The sequence below is a fragment of the Vanessa atalanta genome, chromosome 3 (genome assembly GCF_905147765.1).
Source record: "Vanessa atalanta chromosome 3, ilVanAtal1.2, whole genome shotgun sequence".
NCBI classification, from domain to species: domain Eukaryota; kingdom Metazoa; phylum Arthropoda; class Insecta; order Lepidoptera; family Nymphalidae; genus Vanessa; species Vanessa atalanta.
The window spans coordinates 9478935-9498089 of NC_061873.1; the positions used below are offsets into that span (position 1 = coordinate 9478935).

The window sequence follows — 19155 nt, forward strand, 5'->3', positions numbered from 1 at the left end:
GGTTCTCTGTTTCATATAAAGCGGTTTAATTATACTCGTCGAGTACACATAATTTGTTATAGAGGATGTCTTTACCAAATTAGGTGAATAGATTTTCGAAGTGAACTGATCTAAAAATAATGTTAAGATTATCTTTTTCAGAGATAAATGAACTGATGAAGATTGCGCCTATTTTTGCACACCTTGTGTACTATGATATATCCTGAGTTGTTGTGCTGATATTCACTTTTTTTCTTACTTTCAGACGATTGAAAAAGGTTACTCGCACGATATGGGCTTCCAAGTGGTTAAATTGATTGTACATTTTGTACATTTGTTACATGACTGTGGGAGGAAAGATCTTCTGGACAGTTATGTGAAGGTACTTCGCTTTCAGATTTTAATATTACATTTTGATATTTATGTGAACTTCCTAATAGTGCAAACCGAATGTGACAATGTTCTATAAAATATCACAGCAAACAAATCTCGTAATTACAACATCGAATTTATTATATGTTCCTGATTTATAATACAAATACAGTTTCCAATGGTAAAAAAAATTGCGCATTCTTTATTACAATAATAATTAATTAAATATTTAAAATTAAATGATGATTAAAGGTAATTTTCCCTTAAATTTTTCTAATGCTGATCAATGTCTAATTTTATATGAGCCGAAATATCATTGGTCGATTGCGGATGACGTAAAAGGCGACCAATGAGCATTCACTGTATACTCTGATTAGTAAATCTAACTTTGTTTGCGTACAGTCTTTTATTTAGCGGTTATATGAAATATGTAATATTATTATTATATAAATAATTACTCTTGTTATCTTATTATCTTTCCAGTATGTCTTCAACTGCGTGGAATTCAAATTACACACCGTGTTGACAGCCCCCTTGCATATGTTCGTCGATCCCAATCAGCAGGACTTTCTGATGTGTCATAAGTTTATGCAGTATTCCAATTTTTTCTTCGACATCATTATTAAGAGCATGGCGCAATATTTGATAAATACAGGAAGGATTAAGGTTAATAGTAATAGCTTAAAAGTATTTATTTTGCTAAAAGCATGTAATTATTTATTTATTACAAGAGATGGGTGAATCCCTTGGATCAAATCAATACATAATTTTAATTAAATATATAAATGACTGATTGATATGCACACTTACGAAATGACCAATTTTGATACTTGTACTTTAACTGAATTATGATTAAACATTGTAATTACATTATTTATTTACAGATGTCTCGAAACGAACGGTTTCACAGTGACTTACTAGAAAATATTGATAAATTGGTAACCGCCGTCGAGCCTTCGCATATTTTGCAACAGCCAATGCAGACTCATATATTCAACAAAAATTTGGCTGTTTTTTTAAAAGTAATTTTATATGCGTTTATTATTTTAATTAAAATAGATACAAATATTTAACATAAACGACAATTGATTAAGATTTTAATTAAATAATATTCTCTTTTTCAGTCTTGTCTCTCGTTTATGGATCGAGGGTTCATATTCCGCCAAGTGAAGAAATATTTAGAAAAATTTAAAACATGTGACCCAAAGGCATTGTTTGATTTTAAATTCACATTTTTGCAAACTATTTGCTCGCACGAACACTACGTTCCTTTTAACTTGCCGTTACAAGCCAACAAGTTAGCCAAAGATTCAGATGAAGGTAGGACAAATATTATAAGTAGTACAACTTTAACAACTTAAATTTTATATTCTTCCAATGACGTTCGTCTGATCGTATTTCGTATGCGATAGTCAATTTGAAAAGAAACCAACGATGCACTCTCGTAGCCCGATGAGACGGCATTCCGATTCGAAGTTTTAGTCACAGTGTTTTTTTTATGATAATACAATAAAGATAATGATGATAAATATAACAATTAAAACATATACAAAAAAAAAACAGATTTAAGTTATTGTAGTTAGTTACTTACAATTTTTTTTTCTATTTTCAACAGAACCATCAAGATTGAGACTGACTGACGAATTTGTAATGAGACACTTTCTCGCCGGAGTCCTTTTGAAACAGGTAGGTTTGCGAAGATATAGACGACAATCAGTAGATAAAAAAATATATATCCTGTAGTATATATTCGCTGACGGATACTCAGAGCACTAACAGCGTTCGGCACATCAGGTGGAGCAGTCGCTGCGAGAGGCGCCGCAGAAGCGTCGCTGCGCGCTGGGCGTGCTGCGCGCGCTGCTGGCCAAGCACGAGCACGACGAGCGCTACCGCACGCGACAGGCGCGCGCGCGCCTCGCGCAGCTCTACGCGCCCTGGCTCGCCGTCGTGCTCGGTCAGTCGCCGCCACCCCCACACCCCGCCACCCCGCCGCCCCGCCACTCGTCTTCGGTTCCTCATATAGCGATATATATTCCTTGTATTTATAATTTCAGACAACGCTCATCGTCTCGTCACTAAGACGCTCGCGAGTCCCGTCCTGGAGAATGGTCTCGACAGAGTGGACGGGGACGCAACCGGTACTTCTGCGCTCACCAGCACGCAGAAGGAGGTCGCATCCGCTAACAGTACTCCGCGGAGGAACAGACTGACGTTGCATTTCGATCACACGCCTGTCCGCAATTCCGCACACTTCAAGGATCCCCCGAATATCAGCAGCAACATGTACGGCAAAGGTTTGTTTCGCTTTATGACGTTTCGGTTGTGGGCCTATTTACTTCGTTTTTTGTACTCGTTTGTGGTGGTTTATCATTAATTATGTTTGTAGATAACGCAAATAACATGTCGCAAAGCTCTTTAGAGTCGGTCTCGACGATGTCCGGTGGGGACTCGTTGCCGCGGAACGCTCGGTTAGATTTGAGTGAAATTGGGGATCAAGTTAACAGGTAAATTTGTTAATCTTATGGGTATTCTTAGAATTTCAGCAACATGAATATAAAAACACAAAAAGTGTTAGTATTAATATTTTTTAATAATTGCTTCTACTTTTCTTTTGTCAAAAATCATAGTTAGAGGCGTTTGTTATAAGTAGATCATTACTAGTTTCAGACCGGCAAAGTTAAAATGAGCGTATCACAGTGAAATAAAATATATTTAGAAAATTTTGACTGCTTTGATTTTGGATTAATTTATTCTTCGTTCATTAAAAATATGTTCAAAATATTAATGGTAATAATTCGTACGTGTTGTCCAGATTTGGTGTGATGTCCGCGGAGGAGGTGCGCGATGTGCTTTTGTGTTTCTTATTTGTTTTGAAATATTTGGATGAAGACAGACTAGTTGAGTGGTGGAGGACTCATTCGCCGGCGCAACAACAATCATTTTTCAATGTTTTAGAGTAAGTTATAATTTTATAATGCGAAACTGTCTTAACGGTTAATAACTTTAATTAATCGTATTATAATACCAATTTTCAGAATATGTGCAGAACAGTTTCAATATATAGGTAGGAAGAAAATCCTATCAGAGCTACGCGTGCCATCACCGGACTGCAACGGCAAGCCGAAACCAATGAAAGCCAGAACTTTACCCGCTAGAATGAGTCCACCAGACTTCTCGAAGGAACCGCCGATTATTGTCGAGAAGAACAACACTGTTAACAGGGAAAATCTAGTCAATACTTCGGTTACAAATGGTTAGATAATCTTTTCATACTAATCTAAAATAAGATTATAACTTCGAATATTTGATAATTTAGATAAATATATATTATGTTCTTCAAAAATCAATTTAAATTGGCAATAGCATATAAAAAGTATTTATTCAATATAATAAAAATAATAAAATCCATGAAATAAATTCAAAAAATATGTATAATAGGCGGCTTAAACGAGTGATCAGTGACAGGACACTATCGTTTAGTTTCTTATACAACTATTAATTTTACTATTTAGAAAGTGTTTTTTTTCTTCTCTATATTATTTAGTATCGATTTGTAAACTAATGTTACTTATTAAATAATGATTTTTCTTTCAGAGTTAGAGACGATGTCAGAATACACAGTACTGTCCGCCGGTTGTTTGGCCACGGAAGTAGGACTGACTATCATAGATAGGGCTTGTTTATTCATGCGGAATTTGGGTCCGGCGGACGGAGCCGCAGCTAGACCCTATCTGAAACTATTGCAGTACCCACAGAGCGAAACTCTATATAAACATCTCTTTGCGGCTTTAAGAGCCTATATTAATCAATACTCTGAAACACTTTTTGAAGGTAAGTTCTAAACAAAGAAACACATGTGTTTATTAATATAAATAGTAAAGTTATTTTCTATCAAAGAAGTTTTCGAACTATTTTACCTCTTTGTTTAACTGTGGTTACACATATGTATAAATTTCATCTGACACATGAACGATGGACGTGAGTCCATTTCTCCAACATTAAAGCAATTCGGAATCGTCAAGCTACCACCGGTTCGGAAACTAGATTTTACCGAGCCGACAAAAAATACCTACCTACCTACCTACCTAGGGCTACCCTTTACCACAATTGTACAGAGTATGTCAGTAAAGAACAATTATTTTTTATATATCCTGCTTAGAAATCGATAAATACTAATTCTAAGCTATTTTATCTTTAATATAGTCTCGTACTGAGTTACACGCATTATTTATCAATATTTTTTTGACAGGAGCTTTACATTTTGAAAGGGTCAAGTTAAAAATAACCGTGGAATTAGATTAAAGAAACGAATAGCACGCAGGAAGGGCGTACTAACGACTAACGACTAACGTTGGAAACTAGGAGTAATAACGAGCGTTGCGCAGGCGGCAGCGCGCTGTGCGGCGGCTGCGTGCGCGCCGTGGTGGCGCTGTGCGCGGCGCGCGCGGCGTGGCTGCGGCGCGAGGCGGCGGCCGCGCTCTACCTGCTCATGCGCGCCAACTTCCAGCACAAGGACGTCGGCAACCTCACGCGCGTGCATCTGCAGGTCGGGCACTCGTGTAGTTTGTGTACCTTGACGAGTGGCTTTATTGTAGATACTAAATATTCGCTGCTATCTTGTGACGATCCAAATCATTCAATGAAAGGATAGTTTTATTTATATTTTATTATATTTGTTCTATTAGGTCATTATCGCTGTGTCGAAACTGCAGGATAGTTCGACGTCACTCAACTGTAAACGTTTTCAAGAATCACTCTCGGTCATAAATTGTTTCGCTACTGGCGACAAGGCTATGAAGGGAACAGGTAAAATTACTTTCATACGTTGCTAAAAATCGACCAAGTTAAATAATTCATGTACATACTTTTTAGTTTTCGTTAAATATGTTTTTTGGCTGATCGTATTGTCATATACAAGTCGATTGTTTATCGGTAAGGTCTGTCGAGCGAAGTAGCGGAGTTGATGCGTCGCGTCCGCACAGTGGTGGGAGCTCGCGCGCGCCTCGCAGGAGTCGGCGGTTCAGCTGGTGCAGGTTAATGCGCTCTTTACTTACATCGAGAAATTAATTGTTCTTAATACAATTAAATAATCATTTTATCATAATATTAAAAACTTAGAGTTCCCGAGCCATTATATCTTTGGCAATATGTAATATAAACTTTCACCGGTTCACATTTCCGATAAAATATCACCAATAAAGTATCGCTAAATTGACGACCACCGTCATAGACGGTATTATATTTATATAGTTATCGAATCGTTGTGGTTTGCGATTTCTACTGAAAGCGTAATTATATAAAAGTGGGTCTCGTGCGCAGGCGCGGGCAGCGTGCACCTGGCCGAGCTGCAGCACGCGCTGGCGGCGTCGTGCCGCGCCACGCCGCGCCTGCGCCACGCCTGGCTCGCCACGCTCGCCGAGCACAACGCTCGCCACGCCGACCACGACGAGGTGCGCACACGCCCACGCATACACACACATACGCACACTCGACCCCTTCTCGATATCGAAACTGTAACATAGTGACGTCATATTTTTTAGAAAATATTAACCGAATGAAAAAATTGGTTTGTAATACAGTCGAAAATTTTATTTGCATCTAATTCATACTTGCAGGCGATGTGTTGCCAGCTTCACATAGCTGCGCTCATAGCCGAGTATCTAAAGCAACGTGGAACCCAAGCTTGGGGCGCAGAAGCCTTCGATGGGTTGTCGAAGAACATTCCGAGAGATGAGACGGGCATTAAGATAGATGAAGGTTAGTGAATATTTTGTTTATTTCAATAATTTAAATTACATTTTTAATATCTATAAACACCACAATGAAGTCACATTAGAGTTAGCCGAAAAATATAGTACTTTTCTTAATATGTAAATGGAATAAATTGGTATGCGCATTAAAACATTATTATTACATATCTATTTTTCTAAACAAAAATATCTCGTCTTAAGACTTGTCTTAAGTTATAAAACACTTTAATCACTTTTTATATGAGTCATGTAGTCATATCGTAGGAACAATTTTGCAGTCTTTCTTATAGTCGTATGACACAATATATTTTGTTATCTCCGTGAATGTGTCGAGGGGGCACAACGCGTTACACCCGGGAACTTCCATTAAACGAGGCTCCGCTGAGTCGTCATCCCAGTAGAAGATCTGAAATTAGTTAAATATTATACTCTATTTACTAATGACTTGATTAATTTAAAGTATAATATAAATTGATCAGGTTGTTTATCCATCCAATTATAAGCATACTCTGCATGCACCGATCAAATTATCATATCATAACAATATAATTAATTATATCATATACATTTATAAAAATAGTTCAATAAAAATGAAACTAATTGAAATTCATACTTTAAATCCAAATCTTTGTCCATGGGTCAAAGCATTTTGTTCCTTGTTCCCTTGTTTCGGAGGTTGCTTTTCGTGTAATTCGAACAATAGCGCGGCGCCGGGGTCGGGCAGGCGGGGCGGCGGCGCGACACACGCCGCCAGCAGAGCTGCCACGGACATGGGTGTACCGATGCGAACTATCGCTTTAGGGCTCGATGGATCTTTTGTGTTTAACACGGCTTCTTTTATTATCTGTTGCAGTAGTGCACCTGCCAATTCAATAATTTCTGTAGATATATTATAGTTCACATCATTGATGTGTCTAAAACTGCTCTAAATCATACGTTCGGAAAGGTAGTCATGTTAAAAGTTGTTACTTATGGAAAAACGTTCTATAATGCTTCATTCAAAAATTAATGATATTGAAAGTAAAATTAAATACATACTTTTGAATTAACACAGTTGATTCCTTTTAAACAAACGAACGAACGAATTTTTTCAATTGGTCGTGCTCAACTTAGACGTAAATGAACCACTAAAACTATAATACAATGCAGGTGAGGTTTTATTAGTGTTAGCTAGTAATACTAATTACTAATATAAGATGACAATAACAACGAGCAGGGTTAAGTAAGCGAGTGAGACGGAGAAGTGAAGTCATCACCTACGGATCTGTCTCGTCTTGCATGACCGTAGCGCTGGTCATGCAGGTCGTAATTAAAACGACTATTGCGCAGTTAATTGCAGCCTATTTCAGAGCGAAGTGGACCAAATGATAGTGGTCATCACCGCCCATAACATTGCGTGTAAGAAATTATCATTAAAAGAATTAATCGTTCCTTATATCTCCAATCCGCCACTAACCTTGGGAACTAAGTTATTATGTACCTTGAGCCTTAGTTACACTGAATCAAATCTGAACACGACAATACAAAATATTTCTGTTTGGTGCTAGAATATAGCGATGTGATGTTTATTTTATGACAAACAAATGATATGATGTTTATGTAACTGGAATCATTCAGTTGGTTTTTATATTAAACTTATTGCTTTAATGGCGTAAAATTAAACACGCACCCAGAACGAATTTTTAGTTATGAATTATTTATTGCATAAATAACTCTTGGTAAAACGTACTGGTTTTTTTTTTATCATGAGTCGATATGGCGATGGACACTTTAATATTAAACGAAGGTCGTTCGTTGAATGCGGGCAAGCGGTATTGGTTTGTCAAATACTAATATATTGTATTCATTAATTTATCTCCCACAAGTGTTGACGGAGATATAGGATGTATAAATAAATTTATATATATATCTATATATTTACTTGTCAACGTCTTTAACGTAGTCTTAAGTGTAATTTAACACTTTAAACAGGTTTTATATTGCGGTTTAAACTTTATTAAAGCCATTAAAACATATCCCTCAATTAAGACAGTTAACATATTAATTAAAGAATGATATTTTAAAGAATAAAAAATCGAATCGATTTTTTTATTATCTATATTAATAAGCGACGTGATAATATTTACGCTTTCCCTCATTGAAAAATCTACTAAACTAATATACGTGAAACTTGTACCCGAAGAATCAGTTTCAGAGAAGATTTTAGGATTTCATATATGGGAGCTAATGTCTTTTCTTTGATTAATATTCCGATTAGAGAATGTCCGTGTAGTAATTGCAATAACTAAAACCGGATAATGTGATAAGCATCTAGTAATAATATTCTTAACGAAAGATTTTTTTTATTAAATTTGGATTTGGATTTTGGTTTCCGAGCGAAGATTACTATTATTATAGTTCAAGTGTCCTTAGGTAGTTTCATATTTTTTAACAAGTGCATTGTGATCTCTATTTGTTGTAATATTTTATGTGGAAACTTACCTCCGCTGAGTTTCCTCAGTAGGTTATTATGAAACATCATTGTGTATTCCAACCTGGCGACGTCCATCAACTTTCTTTTCACGTGCTTCGCCCATTTTGGATTAGCAACTTTTATGTCATCCTAAAACAATTTTTATTCCAATCAGTGAATATATTTGCCTCAAGTGTAAATACTATCAAACTGTTATCTTTAATTAATAATTTTGACGACCTCCGTGGTCGAATAGTGTGTACACCGGTATTCATGGATACGCCACTCCGAGGTCAAGGGTTCGATTCCCGGCCTAGTTGATGTAGAAAAAATTCATTAGATTTCTATGTTGTCTTGGGTTTGCGTTTTTGTGGTACCGTCGTTAATTCTGATTTTCCATAACACAAGTGGTTTAGCTACTTACATTGGGATCAGAGTATGATGTTGTTCAATATTTATTTATTTAATATTAATTGTATAACTTACTTGTATTACAAATAAGTTGTTTAAATTGTACGCATCTTGAGGTGTACTGAAGTTAGTCCCGGTCATGTGTGCTATCTTGTGGAAAAGATCTCGATACGGTATCAGTAAACCTTCCTCGGAAAATGCTTTTAACAACCTCCCTTTCTCTTGGCTGTACCGTGGACAATTTTCGTCATAAAGAAGCTGAAACAATCATAGAACCTTATTATATCTTCATATGTTATCCTTTTTACCGATTTTGGGTATGGCGGACATTCTCGAGAGAGGCTAGACAAGTACGCGAAATATAAGTGCTATCTACTCCGTCTCTTTTAATGCAATTGGACGGCAAATCTAAGTGTACACTACATAATAGACAAGACATTTGTAATTTGCCGCTTCTAGTGCTGACAATTGAATTGTTAATAATTTCTTGGTCAAACTTAAAACAATTTAAATTGTAGAAAATTATTTACAACAACATAAATTTGTACCATTTATTTCCTTAAAAATATGAAAATGAACCAAAATCAATAGGATTGGATTTAAATGCAAATTAGTGGCTAAAGCTTCAAAGGATTCCCTTTGTCGTTTTAAAAGTATATATCATATCATAATCTATTTAAAAAATAATATTTAATTTTGATTTATTAAACTGCAATTATTAATTGCAACTAGTGTTTTGTGACGTCATGTGAATGCATAATTATAATAAAAGCTTTTTAAACTCACATAGTCTTCAGTCCGCGGCGGATAAGTATAAGGCACGGGCTGCCAGTTCATAGTGTTATTCCAAATTTGATTCGGCGGCGGTGGCCATAGCCCGGCTGCTATCAGCAGCGCGGTCATCTTGCTGAGATTCGTATCGGATGCTATCACTATACTTTTCTCTGGAATACAAGAATGAGACAAAATAATCTATAATGTTCGTATATCATACTCTATCTACTATCGATAATATTAAACTCGGTCTTGCTACAAATTTTAATACTAAATGATAGGTGTTCTAAACTAATTCTAGACTATGATAAAAATGATTTGTCTAAAGAAGTTTACCTTCTGTATCATATCTAAATGCATTCAAATTGATGCAAGTGTTATGCATATATTTTGTGAAATGTAAATGAATAGATAAAACTAAATCATCTATACACTATTGCATCGTATAAATAATTATTATCAAGAGCTATATGTAAAGTGTCAAGTTTGAATTGGGAACACGGTGTCAAGTTTCAATTGAAATAACAGTCTGTTTTTACTTATACAAAAGAAAACGAAGTTTGCACATATATACATATACATTTATATATACCTATAACAGAATAATTAGATTTTAACGTATAAATCGCCTCGAAACTCACCAGCTTCGTAATAAGGTCCTAAGAAGTCGTTATATCTCTTTCTAAGTAATGCGCCCATTTCGAAGGTTAATAACTTTCCTTCCTGTGGAATTTAACATCAGTTGTAGTTTGATTAAAGAAAATAAAAATATAAATTAAAAATAAACGCATTTCTGTCAGTTGAATGACGTACATTGAAGATGATAAATCATTGTTAGACTGACAGTAATCTACGCCTCTCGACACCTCGTTCCTGTTTAGAATACGACCTTCAGGAGTCGAGATCCCTCCGTCGCACCGGGAAGTAAACGCTTCAGTGCGACCTATCTTCGCTCGACCCTCGAATATCATGTGCGAAGTGTCTAGACTCTTAAGAATTCATATATCATGGTAGTTTAATATACGTATGACTGTTCATACATACATTTATGAATATCGCTCTGCACGTAAATGTAGTTTTATATACATAATTAGTCAATAGATATATGGAATTAACATGGACGTAGGTAGAGCAAATTAAACTTAATTTATCAACCTTAACTATAGTGAATAAATGCTATAATAGGCAACCGTAACGGAACCGTCATCGGATTAATTCGACAAATAGAGGAAATACGCTGATATACTTTTGTTACCACTGAGCTCATGGTTTCCGTGCAAAGCTAAATGAATAAAATGAAATCGATGTGACTTATATATATATATATATATATATATATATATATATATATATATATATATATGAATATGACTATAATGATTTATATTAATTTGAATTACTCAATTATGTCCAAATTTCTTTTTTGTCAGTTGATTATCGTACCAATAAATAATGGCGTTTCATTAAAGTTTCAATCTTTATTAAAACGTATATTTACCAACATTAAATGCAATTTTGAAATACTTATGTTTGGTAATACAAGGCATTAATTGGTTTTCCATTCTGTTTTCAATAAATAATATTGCCAATGAATATAATTTAGACGTCAAATAAGGTTCACATTACTATATCTATATTATTTTAATCCAGATATGTTAAGTAATTTTAGTACTTACATTAGTCAAGGCTCCAGCGCCGTAAGGGACAAATACGTGGTCCGGTGGTGGCGCTCCGAGCATTGCCAACTCACGCTCGCTAGGCGTTCGCTCTCCATGAGACATTAGCTATATCATATACATTTGTAACTAAGTAAGAAAGTATATTATTTTGTTTTATGATATAGTTGGAGGAGCAAATTGGCCATCTGGTAAGACGTCACCACCGCCCATAGACAATGGCTCCGTAAGAAATATTAACCATATCTTACATCCACAATGCGTCACCAACCTTGGGAGCTAAAATGTTATGTCGCTTGAGTCCATAGTTACACAGGCTCACTCACCCTTACCCGGAACACAACAAGAGTGCTGTTTGGCGGTAGAATATATGATGAGAGGGTGGTACCTACCCAGACGGGCTTGCACAAAGCCCTACCACCTAGTAAATAAGCCCGTAAAATTGTAAATACTGTTAGATTATCGATTAGCGACGTGAAATTCAGTTAAATTACAAAAAAACGATCCTAACCGAAAGACTGTCAACTATTGAAATTTATATATAGATAGATTATATAAATCTAACTGTGTATAAATTTCTATGGTGATACATGCAAAATGCATTTTTATATTTATATTATTCTAAATGTCATCTACAAAGTACCCTTATTATATAATTTTAGTCAAAATAAAAAATTAACATATTTTAAATTTATTTATGTATTCATGTTAGATTTAAATGATTAATCTTACCACGTGGACTTGTCGCAGTATTGTGACTTCGACTGTATTGTCCTTCATCAGGATCACTGCTACGAGGGCTAAATTAAAAGTTAATTATTATTAACTATGCTTTATGTATGTATTCATTTACATAATTTGCTTAATTTACTTGTAATATTTTATACTTATATATATTTATTATTATTTCTGTTGAGTAGTTTATCAAAATAGCCAAAACAATCGATACAGTAATATTTCCGGAAAATGTATCTGCTTGCTTGAACTGTTTAAACGGCTTTTTAATATCATCATACCAAGGCTCATCATTTTGTGCAATTGGTTGGATCCTTTTTGAGAAACTACATACGTCCAATTATGGATGAGGTTTTTTTGGATTGTATACGAACCGGCGATGAGAGAGACGCCCACCAACACGCCGAGGCAACAGCAGGTGTGTTCGGTGCGCATACTCGGCGTCGCCTCCGCCGCGTTGGTCGGCTCTTCCTCGCGACCGCCCTCTTTCCTACAAGATTATACTTACTAACATACTCCCATATTCATACATAATAATATTCCTCTAATAACTTATACAGTATTTGACTTTTCGTCGTGACTTTATTTCCAAGTACAGCAGATATTAGTAGAATTAACATCACAACCGGCTGAAACCGATTGAATCCAAATACTGAAAGAGTAATACCATTTATGAGATGATTTTCATTTTGAAAATATTTCTTCCAACGACGTAAAAAAACATAACTTACGACCTAATTAAAACTTAAATCTAGCGAATATTTTGTTTAACTATTTTAGAAAAATGATATAAGAATATGCTGTGTATTCACATATGATGTAATGATATCCTGTACGAAAATAAACAAAACACGCTTCACGCTAATATCCATCTATATAATTTTAACTAGAATAATAATTTATTATGTATTATTATTATGTATTTTATTATTTGACTTAAGATTCAGAAATATAAATTTTAAGTGTTAGTAGGTAGGACTTTACTATAGAAGTATTACTAAATATGTATCCTTGATGATCTAAAATAACGAGCTATTTAAACTGTCACAATATATATATGTTAACGTTGTTGACAATTCATTTCAATATTCAATGACACGTGTTTATTTATACTTTATATAAAGTTATTACATAGTTAGAATTAGTCCAAATGCAATCGAAACTCACATTGTCCTCCGCCGGGTTAACAGTTCTACATTGTAGTCCTATCGTGACTCGTGCCTTCACTTATAGTATCGCATCCCAAAAAATCTACGACAGTTTCATTATAAACACAATGGATATGTAATATCGTACGTTCGGAACAGACGATCGCGATACAAGGAGGGCGGAAGTGCACGAAGCGCGAAGTGATGTCCCACTGAGAGCGACACGGGACGTTCGTCAGATTCACGGTCGTTGCGACCTGCCGCTCAGATGATTGACTTTGTCCAATCGATTGTACGATATCTATTTACACGTACGCATGAACCGTCGGACGCGCGACGCCGTCGTTTGTATAGGCGTACCTGCGCCGCGGTGACGCCCTTCCCGACATCACATTCAATTGAAACTACTGATTTTATCTTGTCATTATACTACATACAAAATGATATTTTATGTGACATGCAACTTATTGCTAATTTAATCTCAATGATCGATTCTTATGTATGTACAATACGTGGTTTTGATGCACCGTACTTATCCCACGCTCCGTATGTTATTATACATTTGGGTTTGGCTTTGAATAATGTAATAAGTATATTAAGCTCAGTGTATATAAATAAAATAAAATCGAAACAATATTTATGACCCTCGTATAGTGCATCGGTTACGGTCGATTTTGTCTGATAGACTGAATTAAAAGATTGCGGCTGTATGCGAACGAACTACACCTTCCGTTTATCCTCGTTTGCAAACTGCGATGTGTTTCTGATCCCCCAGTGCATGTGATACAATATTCAATAATAACATTAGTTGTGTGTATAACGTCACAAGTTATTTTTTTGTTATTTAGATAATTCAATCGAGTCTTTGGCATTCAAAACTATTTTGATAGTTTTTTGTCTATACTAAAATATATGGAATAGAGTTTTTTTGGAGTAGTTACTTATTATATTTATATGATCTGCAGATTACCTAATAGTTAGTTCCACTAGCTTAATTTCGTATTTCATTCATAAAACATTTTTTTATGACCTTTTGAAGTATAAATTAATTTGTCAGTGATAATTAAATAACAAATATGTAATAAATGTAAAACGAATACTTATTTTTATTATATAGTATTGTTCTATAATGATATGAAAACTTAAAAAAAAAAAACAAACTTTTATTATTATAAAAATGTCCCGGTCTAACTAGGCCCGGTAACATACGGTTTACTACAAAAAATTACAATAGACAACTTACGTCGAACACACAATGCTCGTTAAATGCACCATAGCGTAGCAATAATGTTATTCACATAGTACTTGTTCGTGTCACAGAATTATATTTTAGCAACATTATAAACTAAAAAGTAATTAATATTTCCAAGTGATATAACCGACTAACTGTCTTTGTTGAACTCTACGTATCTTATTTGTCAAGAAATCTGATAAACTATAATTAAATATAAAATATATAATGAGAGCATGTCTAGGAAATATGACTATTTAATTGTTATCGAGATAAAACTGTTTCTATGCACTTAATGTTTCTTATGCGTAATGATTATCGTTATTTCGTGTAGAGGTGTAGTCATCCGAATCGAGTTTTGGAAACGGCAGCCAGTCCTAAAACCTAGTTATCCAGCGCAGGATATATTATATTACGCGAGTGTGTGCACAATCACAGATGCACTTGTTGCCTCACTCTCTAATCAGAGGGGAAGGCAAGCTAAGCCCGGAAGAGGTCAGCCGCAGAATCAAGCTCAAAGCTACGAATCTGAATTTCTGATTCAGTTTAAATGTGTAAATTGCGAAGGTTATATTGGGGGATATTCACCTTATCTTTTCTTTGGTTTTTTGGTGATATCGGTAGGCTCGTCGCAACCCTGTCTGGGTAGGTAACCAGACCATTCACTTACCATTTACTTTCTTTCAAACAAGTTAAATAGTTTCCTCCGGAAACTTAGATTAGGTTGATTGATAGCAATGTAAGTAATGCAAATGTTTCTTGCAATATCATGTACCTTGTCTAATTACTTGTCTGTAGTTTTGCAAAAATTAAATATATCGTCTGACTATTTGACCAAACAATGTTCATTTTACATTTTTATTTAAACTTAATGAATTTTGAGATACACACAGAAAAAAACACACATGAAAATCACAGCCAGTTTATTGTATTATACGTTCACAACAATTAACACATTCCGAATCAACATAATATGTAATAATTGAAAATAATTTACTTTCACAGCTCAAAGTATAAATATATTAACGTCTACATTGCACTTTTTTTTCTTAATCGTAAAAGTCGACAGGATCAAAGTGTTTTATATTTAATTATTATATTAACTAATCGGAGTCGAACATACTTTTTTATGATCGCTTCGAGATATGACATGATCTTGCGTTAAAGTAACGAAAGTGTCATAATCGCAGAACGCTTGTCCTCCGCAACCAGCGATTGGTAGCACAACTCCTGGGCCGCCGCCGTCTGCCGCATACGTCGCCTAATCAATGACATAAATTATATATTTTTTATATAAAAAAAAAAAAACAAAATTTAATGGAATATACAAAATATATTAATCCTTGAATGTTCTTGAATACTTTAATTGTTGGCTTGTAATCAAAAAAAAAAATTAAACAATTAAAATTTATTTTAAATATGATAATTAACACGTGATTTCGACATCGGCCTCTTAGCCAATTTTGTTTTAAATATGTAATACATTCACAACTTACGGTAAAACCGTATTGTCCTGTCAGAATTCTCTTTCTGAGTTCTAAAGATATCGTTGATCCATATTTAGGCTGGTGTGGTTTGAACACCTTCATAGCTGCCATGAATCCAGCTACGTTATTTTCATGTGCTGAATATAGACGTAACTTTGGTTGATCCCATTTGCCCTCGATAGCAGCGTTCGTAGCATTCAATGCGTCAGCCAGAAGTACTCCTGCGGTTGAATCGTTACAGGTCATTACCCTTGACATTGACATTAGAAATAGATTGATTGCCTAAGTAATTGATACAGTTCGTAAAAGTACCGTTGAATTTTTTACCTGATGCCAATCTTATCATTTCACTGGTGTGGTATTCCAATGCGTATTCAATTTTAGTCATTTCTTTTATTTGTGGCATAACGTCATTGGCCCATTTTGGAGCTCTCACGCCAATGTTGGCCTGAAATTTGTTTTATATAAACAATTTTAACATCTATTTACCTTTTGTTTTATGATATCGAGTGTAATTATTTAAAATATGTAAAATACATGGACCATTTCCACTGCAATTCTAAAAATGTATAGTTTGTATGTAATTGTTATATGTTATATACTAACCAGAGTCTGAAATAAGTTATCTAAATAGAAAACATCCTCTGGTACGGATATGTCTGTTCCTGTTTTTATTGTTAAAAACTTAAAGAGACCTTCGTAAGGCTTTAGTTTTTTTTGCACTTCAGGTAAATTGTATACTTGTTGTCTTAGTTCGAGATAACGGGGGCAGTTATAATAATATAACAGCTGAAAAAATATTAAATTATGATACATACATTTAAAAAAATTTAAGTTGTATTAATGATCGCATGACATATTTAATATCAAACCATATCTCTTTGTAATATAGATGATTTTTCACGTGCAGTACACGTGACTTTCAAACTGACTCAATTAAAACCAGTTAAACAAATACTTAATGTAGTCGAAAAAATATTTTGCTTATTCTTTTATTCGTCAAATCAACATTTTTGGTATCGATATTACTGATGACAAACAGTTACAAACCGTTTAATAATTTACAACATAAGATAGTCTTCATACGAGTATACAATATAATACTATTCACGGTTTTATTCGTGCTAGAGGTTACGGCATGTTACACTTACTTTCAAATTAAATGCATCATATAATGCAATTCTTTTTTTTAAATTAATAATTCAGTTGCTGATCTTTCAAACAAAAAATGCTCAGCTATATTAAATAAAAAAATAGTTTTATTTGCGTATTTCCATTTAAGTTTGCTTATTTATTTAATCATGATACTCACATCGTCATCATCATAGGCTAGCGTATCGTAAGGTACGGGTTGCCAGTTGAGGAAAGGATTCCACTTCTGGGCTGGTGGAGGTGGATAAATGGCACTCAGGGCGGTCAACGCTGTCATTTTAGTGCGAGAGAAGTCTGTTGTTCGAACGGAAATTTCATCGGGCAAATATAATTTAGATATGAGGTTGTCATAGCGTTCTCTCAAATATTCTCCAACGAGATATCCTCGCTGTTTGCCTTTCTGTTTAAAAATAAATATATTTTTTGAATCGTATGAAAATTAAATATAATTATTCAAAATTTTGTAATAATAATAGAATTTTCTTTACTTACATTCGTTAATGCTTTTTTCCCGTAAGGAAAGAATATTTTGTCATAATTTATTGTATCTGTTGGAAACTTTTTTAATTCTTCCTCGTCTGGAGTTCTGTCTCCATGTCGAAAAACCTAAGAAAATAAGTTCAAGGATCATAATTTTTATGGTAAAACATTAATATTGTAAAATTTATTTACTATAATACTTATTAATAATTGTATATCTATAAATAATAAAAAGGAACACTTAATTTTTTATTGTAATAAAACATCAAATACGTTAATAATCTTAAATACGTCAAAAAGACTAGGACCAAATAACACTTTAAAAGGACGTACCACAAAAGACATTAATAGCTCGGTGTTGGCTAGCTCGTAGTCTAGCAGATCATACTTGTTATTTGGTTCCAAAGTATGACCCAACGGAAACTTCTTGTGATACTGTTCCTCGCCAGCTCTAACGGCCACGACCATCAAGGATACCATGTATAGCAAATCCATATTTTTATTTCAATAAGCAATTAACGAACATTTATGCGACGTTTCTTATCGGCATTATCTACGCGCGTTCGCGAACCGATTTCGACTGCCGTACTCAGAGCCTCTACTCCATTTATATAGACATAAGTATTATGTACGTTTCGTTAATACGGAGTCGCAAGTGGTTTTTCACATCATCCGACATGTTATATATTAAAAACAATTAACGAAAATCAAATGTCTAATTAAACGATTATTTAACGTTTTCTATTTAAAGTGATATATTTTAAAGAAGCCGGAGGATCTACTAAATTTAATTAAGAAATGATTAAAAACTTTACTAACCCGATTATTGTATATTATTTAGTATTTTTTCAAACCAAAAAGTGGATTTGTTATAGCTCAGATAATAACAGCAAATCTTCGTTTTTGGTTTTCTTAAAGTAAGGGGGTAATCAATGGCTGATTATTTTGCTCGTTTGCCTTTCTGTAATTAAAAATATTGAACACTAATACTGAATTGGTAGACTATAAAAGAGTCTTACTTACTAGTGCAAAATTTCTACTTCATGATTTATATGAAATGATTAAAAATTATGTTCTAAGATTTGTCCCTAAATCGTAAAGTTAAGTAAAATCTCGTAAAATATATATTTATATATATAATAATAATAATAATAAACCTATTCTTAATTCTTTAGATTTCCATTTTTAAATACGGTCAGTATGTCACTAAACCCAATTAGTTGGTAATTATTTAAAACCCTATTAAAATTTTAGTCATTAGTTTATTTTTAAATATTTTGTTCAATGAATATAATTGATAATATTATTAACAAAAATTTAAACATAATTAAAATGTATTAATTAATAAAATATCTACAGGTAAAGTGAGGTACTTTACCTTGTTTGTTTTGGGAAAATTGTAATTAGTCTGGTTTAAGGAAAATCGATTGTACAAAAATTAGGTGCAAGGTTTTTTTAAACATGTATTATCCAGCGATCGTCATCCATCACGCATGACTAGCTTTTCT

General features: G+C 34.1%; 3 protein-coding genes across 5 annotated transcripts in view; 1 reads left to right on the top strand and 2 right to left on the bottom strand.

The window, feature by feature from the left end:
- LOC125077329 (dedicator of cytokinesis protein 9) overlaps positions 1-19155 on the top strand; it is a 40043-nt gene that overhangs the window by 8638 nt on the left and 12250 nt on the right. For both annotated transcript variants that reach the window (XM_047689246.1, XM_047689247.1), the window contains 16 exons: positions 245-361; positions 835-1017; positions 1236-1373; positions 1476-1671; positions 1967-2037; positions 2146-2305; positions 2406-2645; positions 2738-2855; positions 3164-3307; positions 3387-3604; positions 3946-4182; positions 4737-4897; positions 5037-5157; positions 5289-5384; positions 5671-5801; positions 5967-6108. In XM_047689246.1, coding sequence (XP_047545202.1) covers positions 245-361; positions 835-1017; positions 1236-1373; positions 1476-1671; positions 1967-2037; positions 2146-2305; positions 2406-2645; positions 2738-2855; positions 3164-3307; positions 3387-3604; positions 3946-4182; positions 4737-4897; positions 5037-5157; positions 5289-5384; positions 5671-5801; positions 5967-6108 — 2473 coding nt within the window. The remainder of the gene's footprint in view (positions 1-244; positions 362-834; positions 1018-1235; positions 1374-1475; positions 1672-1966; positions 2038-2145; positions 2306-2405; positions 2646-2737; positions 2856-3163; positions 3308-3386; positions 3605-3945; positions 4183-4736; positions 4898-5036; positions 5158-5288; positions 5385-5670; positions 5802-5966; positions 6109-19155) is intronic.
- On the bottom strand, positions 6167-14674 carry LOC125077331 (venom acid phosphatase Acph-1-like). 2 transcript variants are annotated; one of them, XM_047689250.1, is made up of 10 exons: positions 14541-14674; positions 12524-12639; positions 12147-12214; positions 11415-11522; positions 10380-10461; positions 9751-9908; positions 9040-9222; positions 8583-8703; positions 6715-6962; positions 6167-6507 (listed from the first exon to the last, which is right to left on the bottom strand). In XM_047689250.1, exons 1-10 carry the CDS (start codon positions 14570-14572, stop codon positions 6355-6357), a joined length of 1269 nt encoding a protein of 422 aa, XP_047545206.1. In that variant the 5' UTR covers positions 14573-14674; the 3' UTR covers positions 6167-6354. The 2 variants fall into 2 exon arrangements, with proteins under 2 accessions (XP_047545206.1, XP_047545207.1); XM_047689251.1 differs by lacking the exon at positions 14541-14674 and adding an exon at positions 13317-13578.
- LOC125077332 (prostatic acid phosphatase-like) lies at positions 15435-18214 on the bottom strand. The gene is made up of 7 exons (XM_047689252.1): positions 17981-18214; positions 17660-17773; positions 17328-17567; positions 16622-16804; positions 16343-16463; positions 16025-16236; positions 15435-15789 (listed from the first exon to the last, which is right to left on the bottom strand). The coding sequence occupies exons 1-7, from the start codon at positions 18140-18142 to the stop codon at positions 15628-15630; spliced, it is 1194 nt and encodes a 397-aa protein (XP_047545208.1). The 5' UTR covers positions 18143-18214; the 3' UTR covers positions 15435-15627.

Coding starts and splice junctions, on each gene's coding strand:
- LOC125077331 (XM_047689250.1), bottom strand. CDS start 14,572: ATGGTGCATTTAACGAGCATTGTGTGTTCGAC. Junction 11,523..12,146: donor TACTGCGACAAGTCCACGTG/GTAAGATTAATC, acceptor TATATGATATAG/CTAATGTCTCATGGAGAGCG. Junction 6,508..6,714: donor GACAAAGATTTGGATTTAAA/GTATGAATTTCA, acceptor AACTAATTTCAG/ATCTTCTACTGGGATGACGA.
- LOC125077332 (XM_047689252.1), bottom strand. CDS start 18,142: ATGGATTTGCTATACATGGTATCCTTGATGGTCGTGGCCGTTAGAGCT. Junction 16,805..17,327: donor TAGCCTATGATGATGACGAT/GTGAGTATCATG, acceptor ATATTTTTTCAG/CTGTTATATTATTATAACTG. Junction 16,464..16,621: donor ATAACTTATTTCAGACTCTG/GTTAGTATATAA, acceptor AACAAATTTCAG/GCCAACATTGGCGTGAGAGC.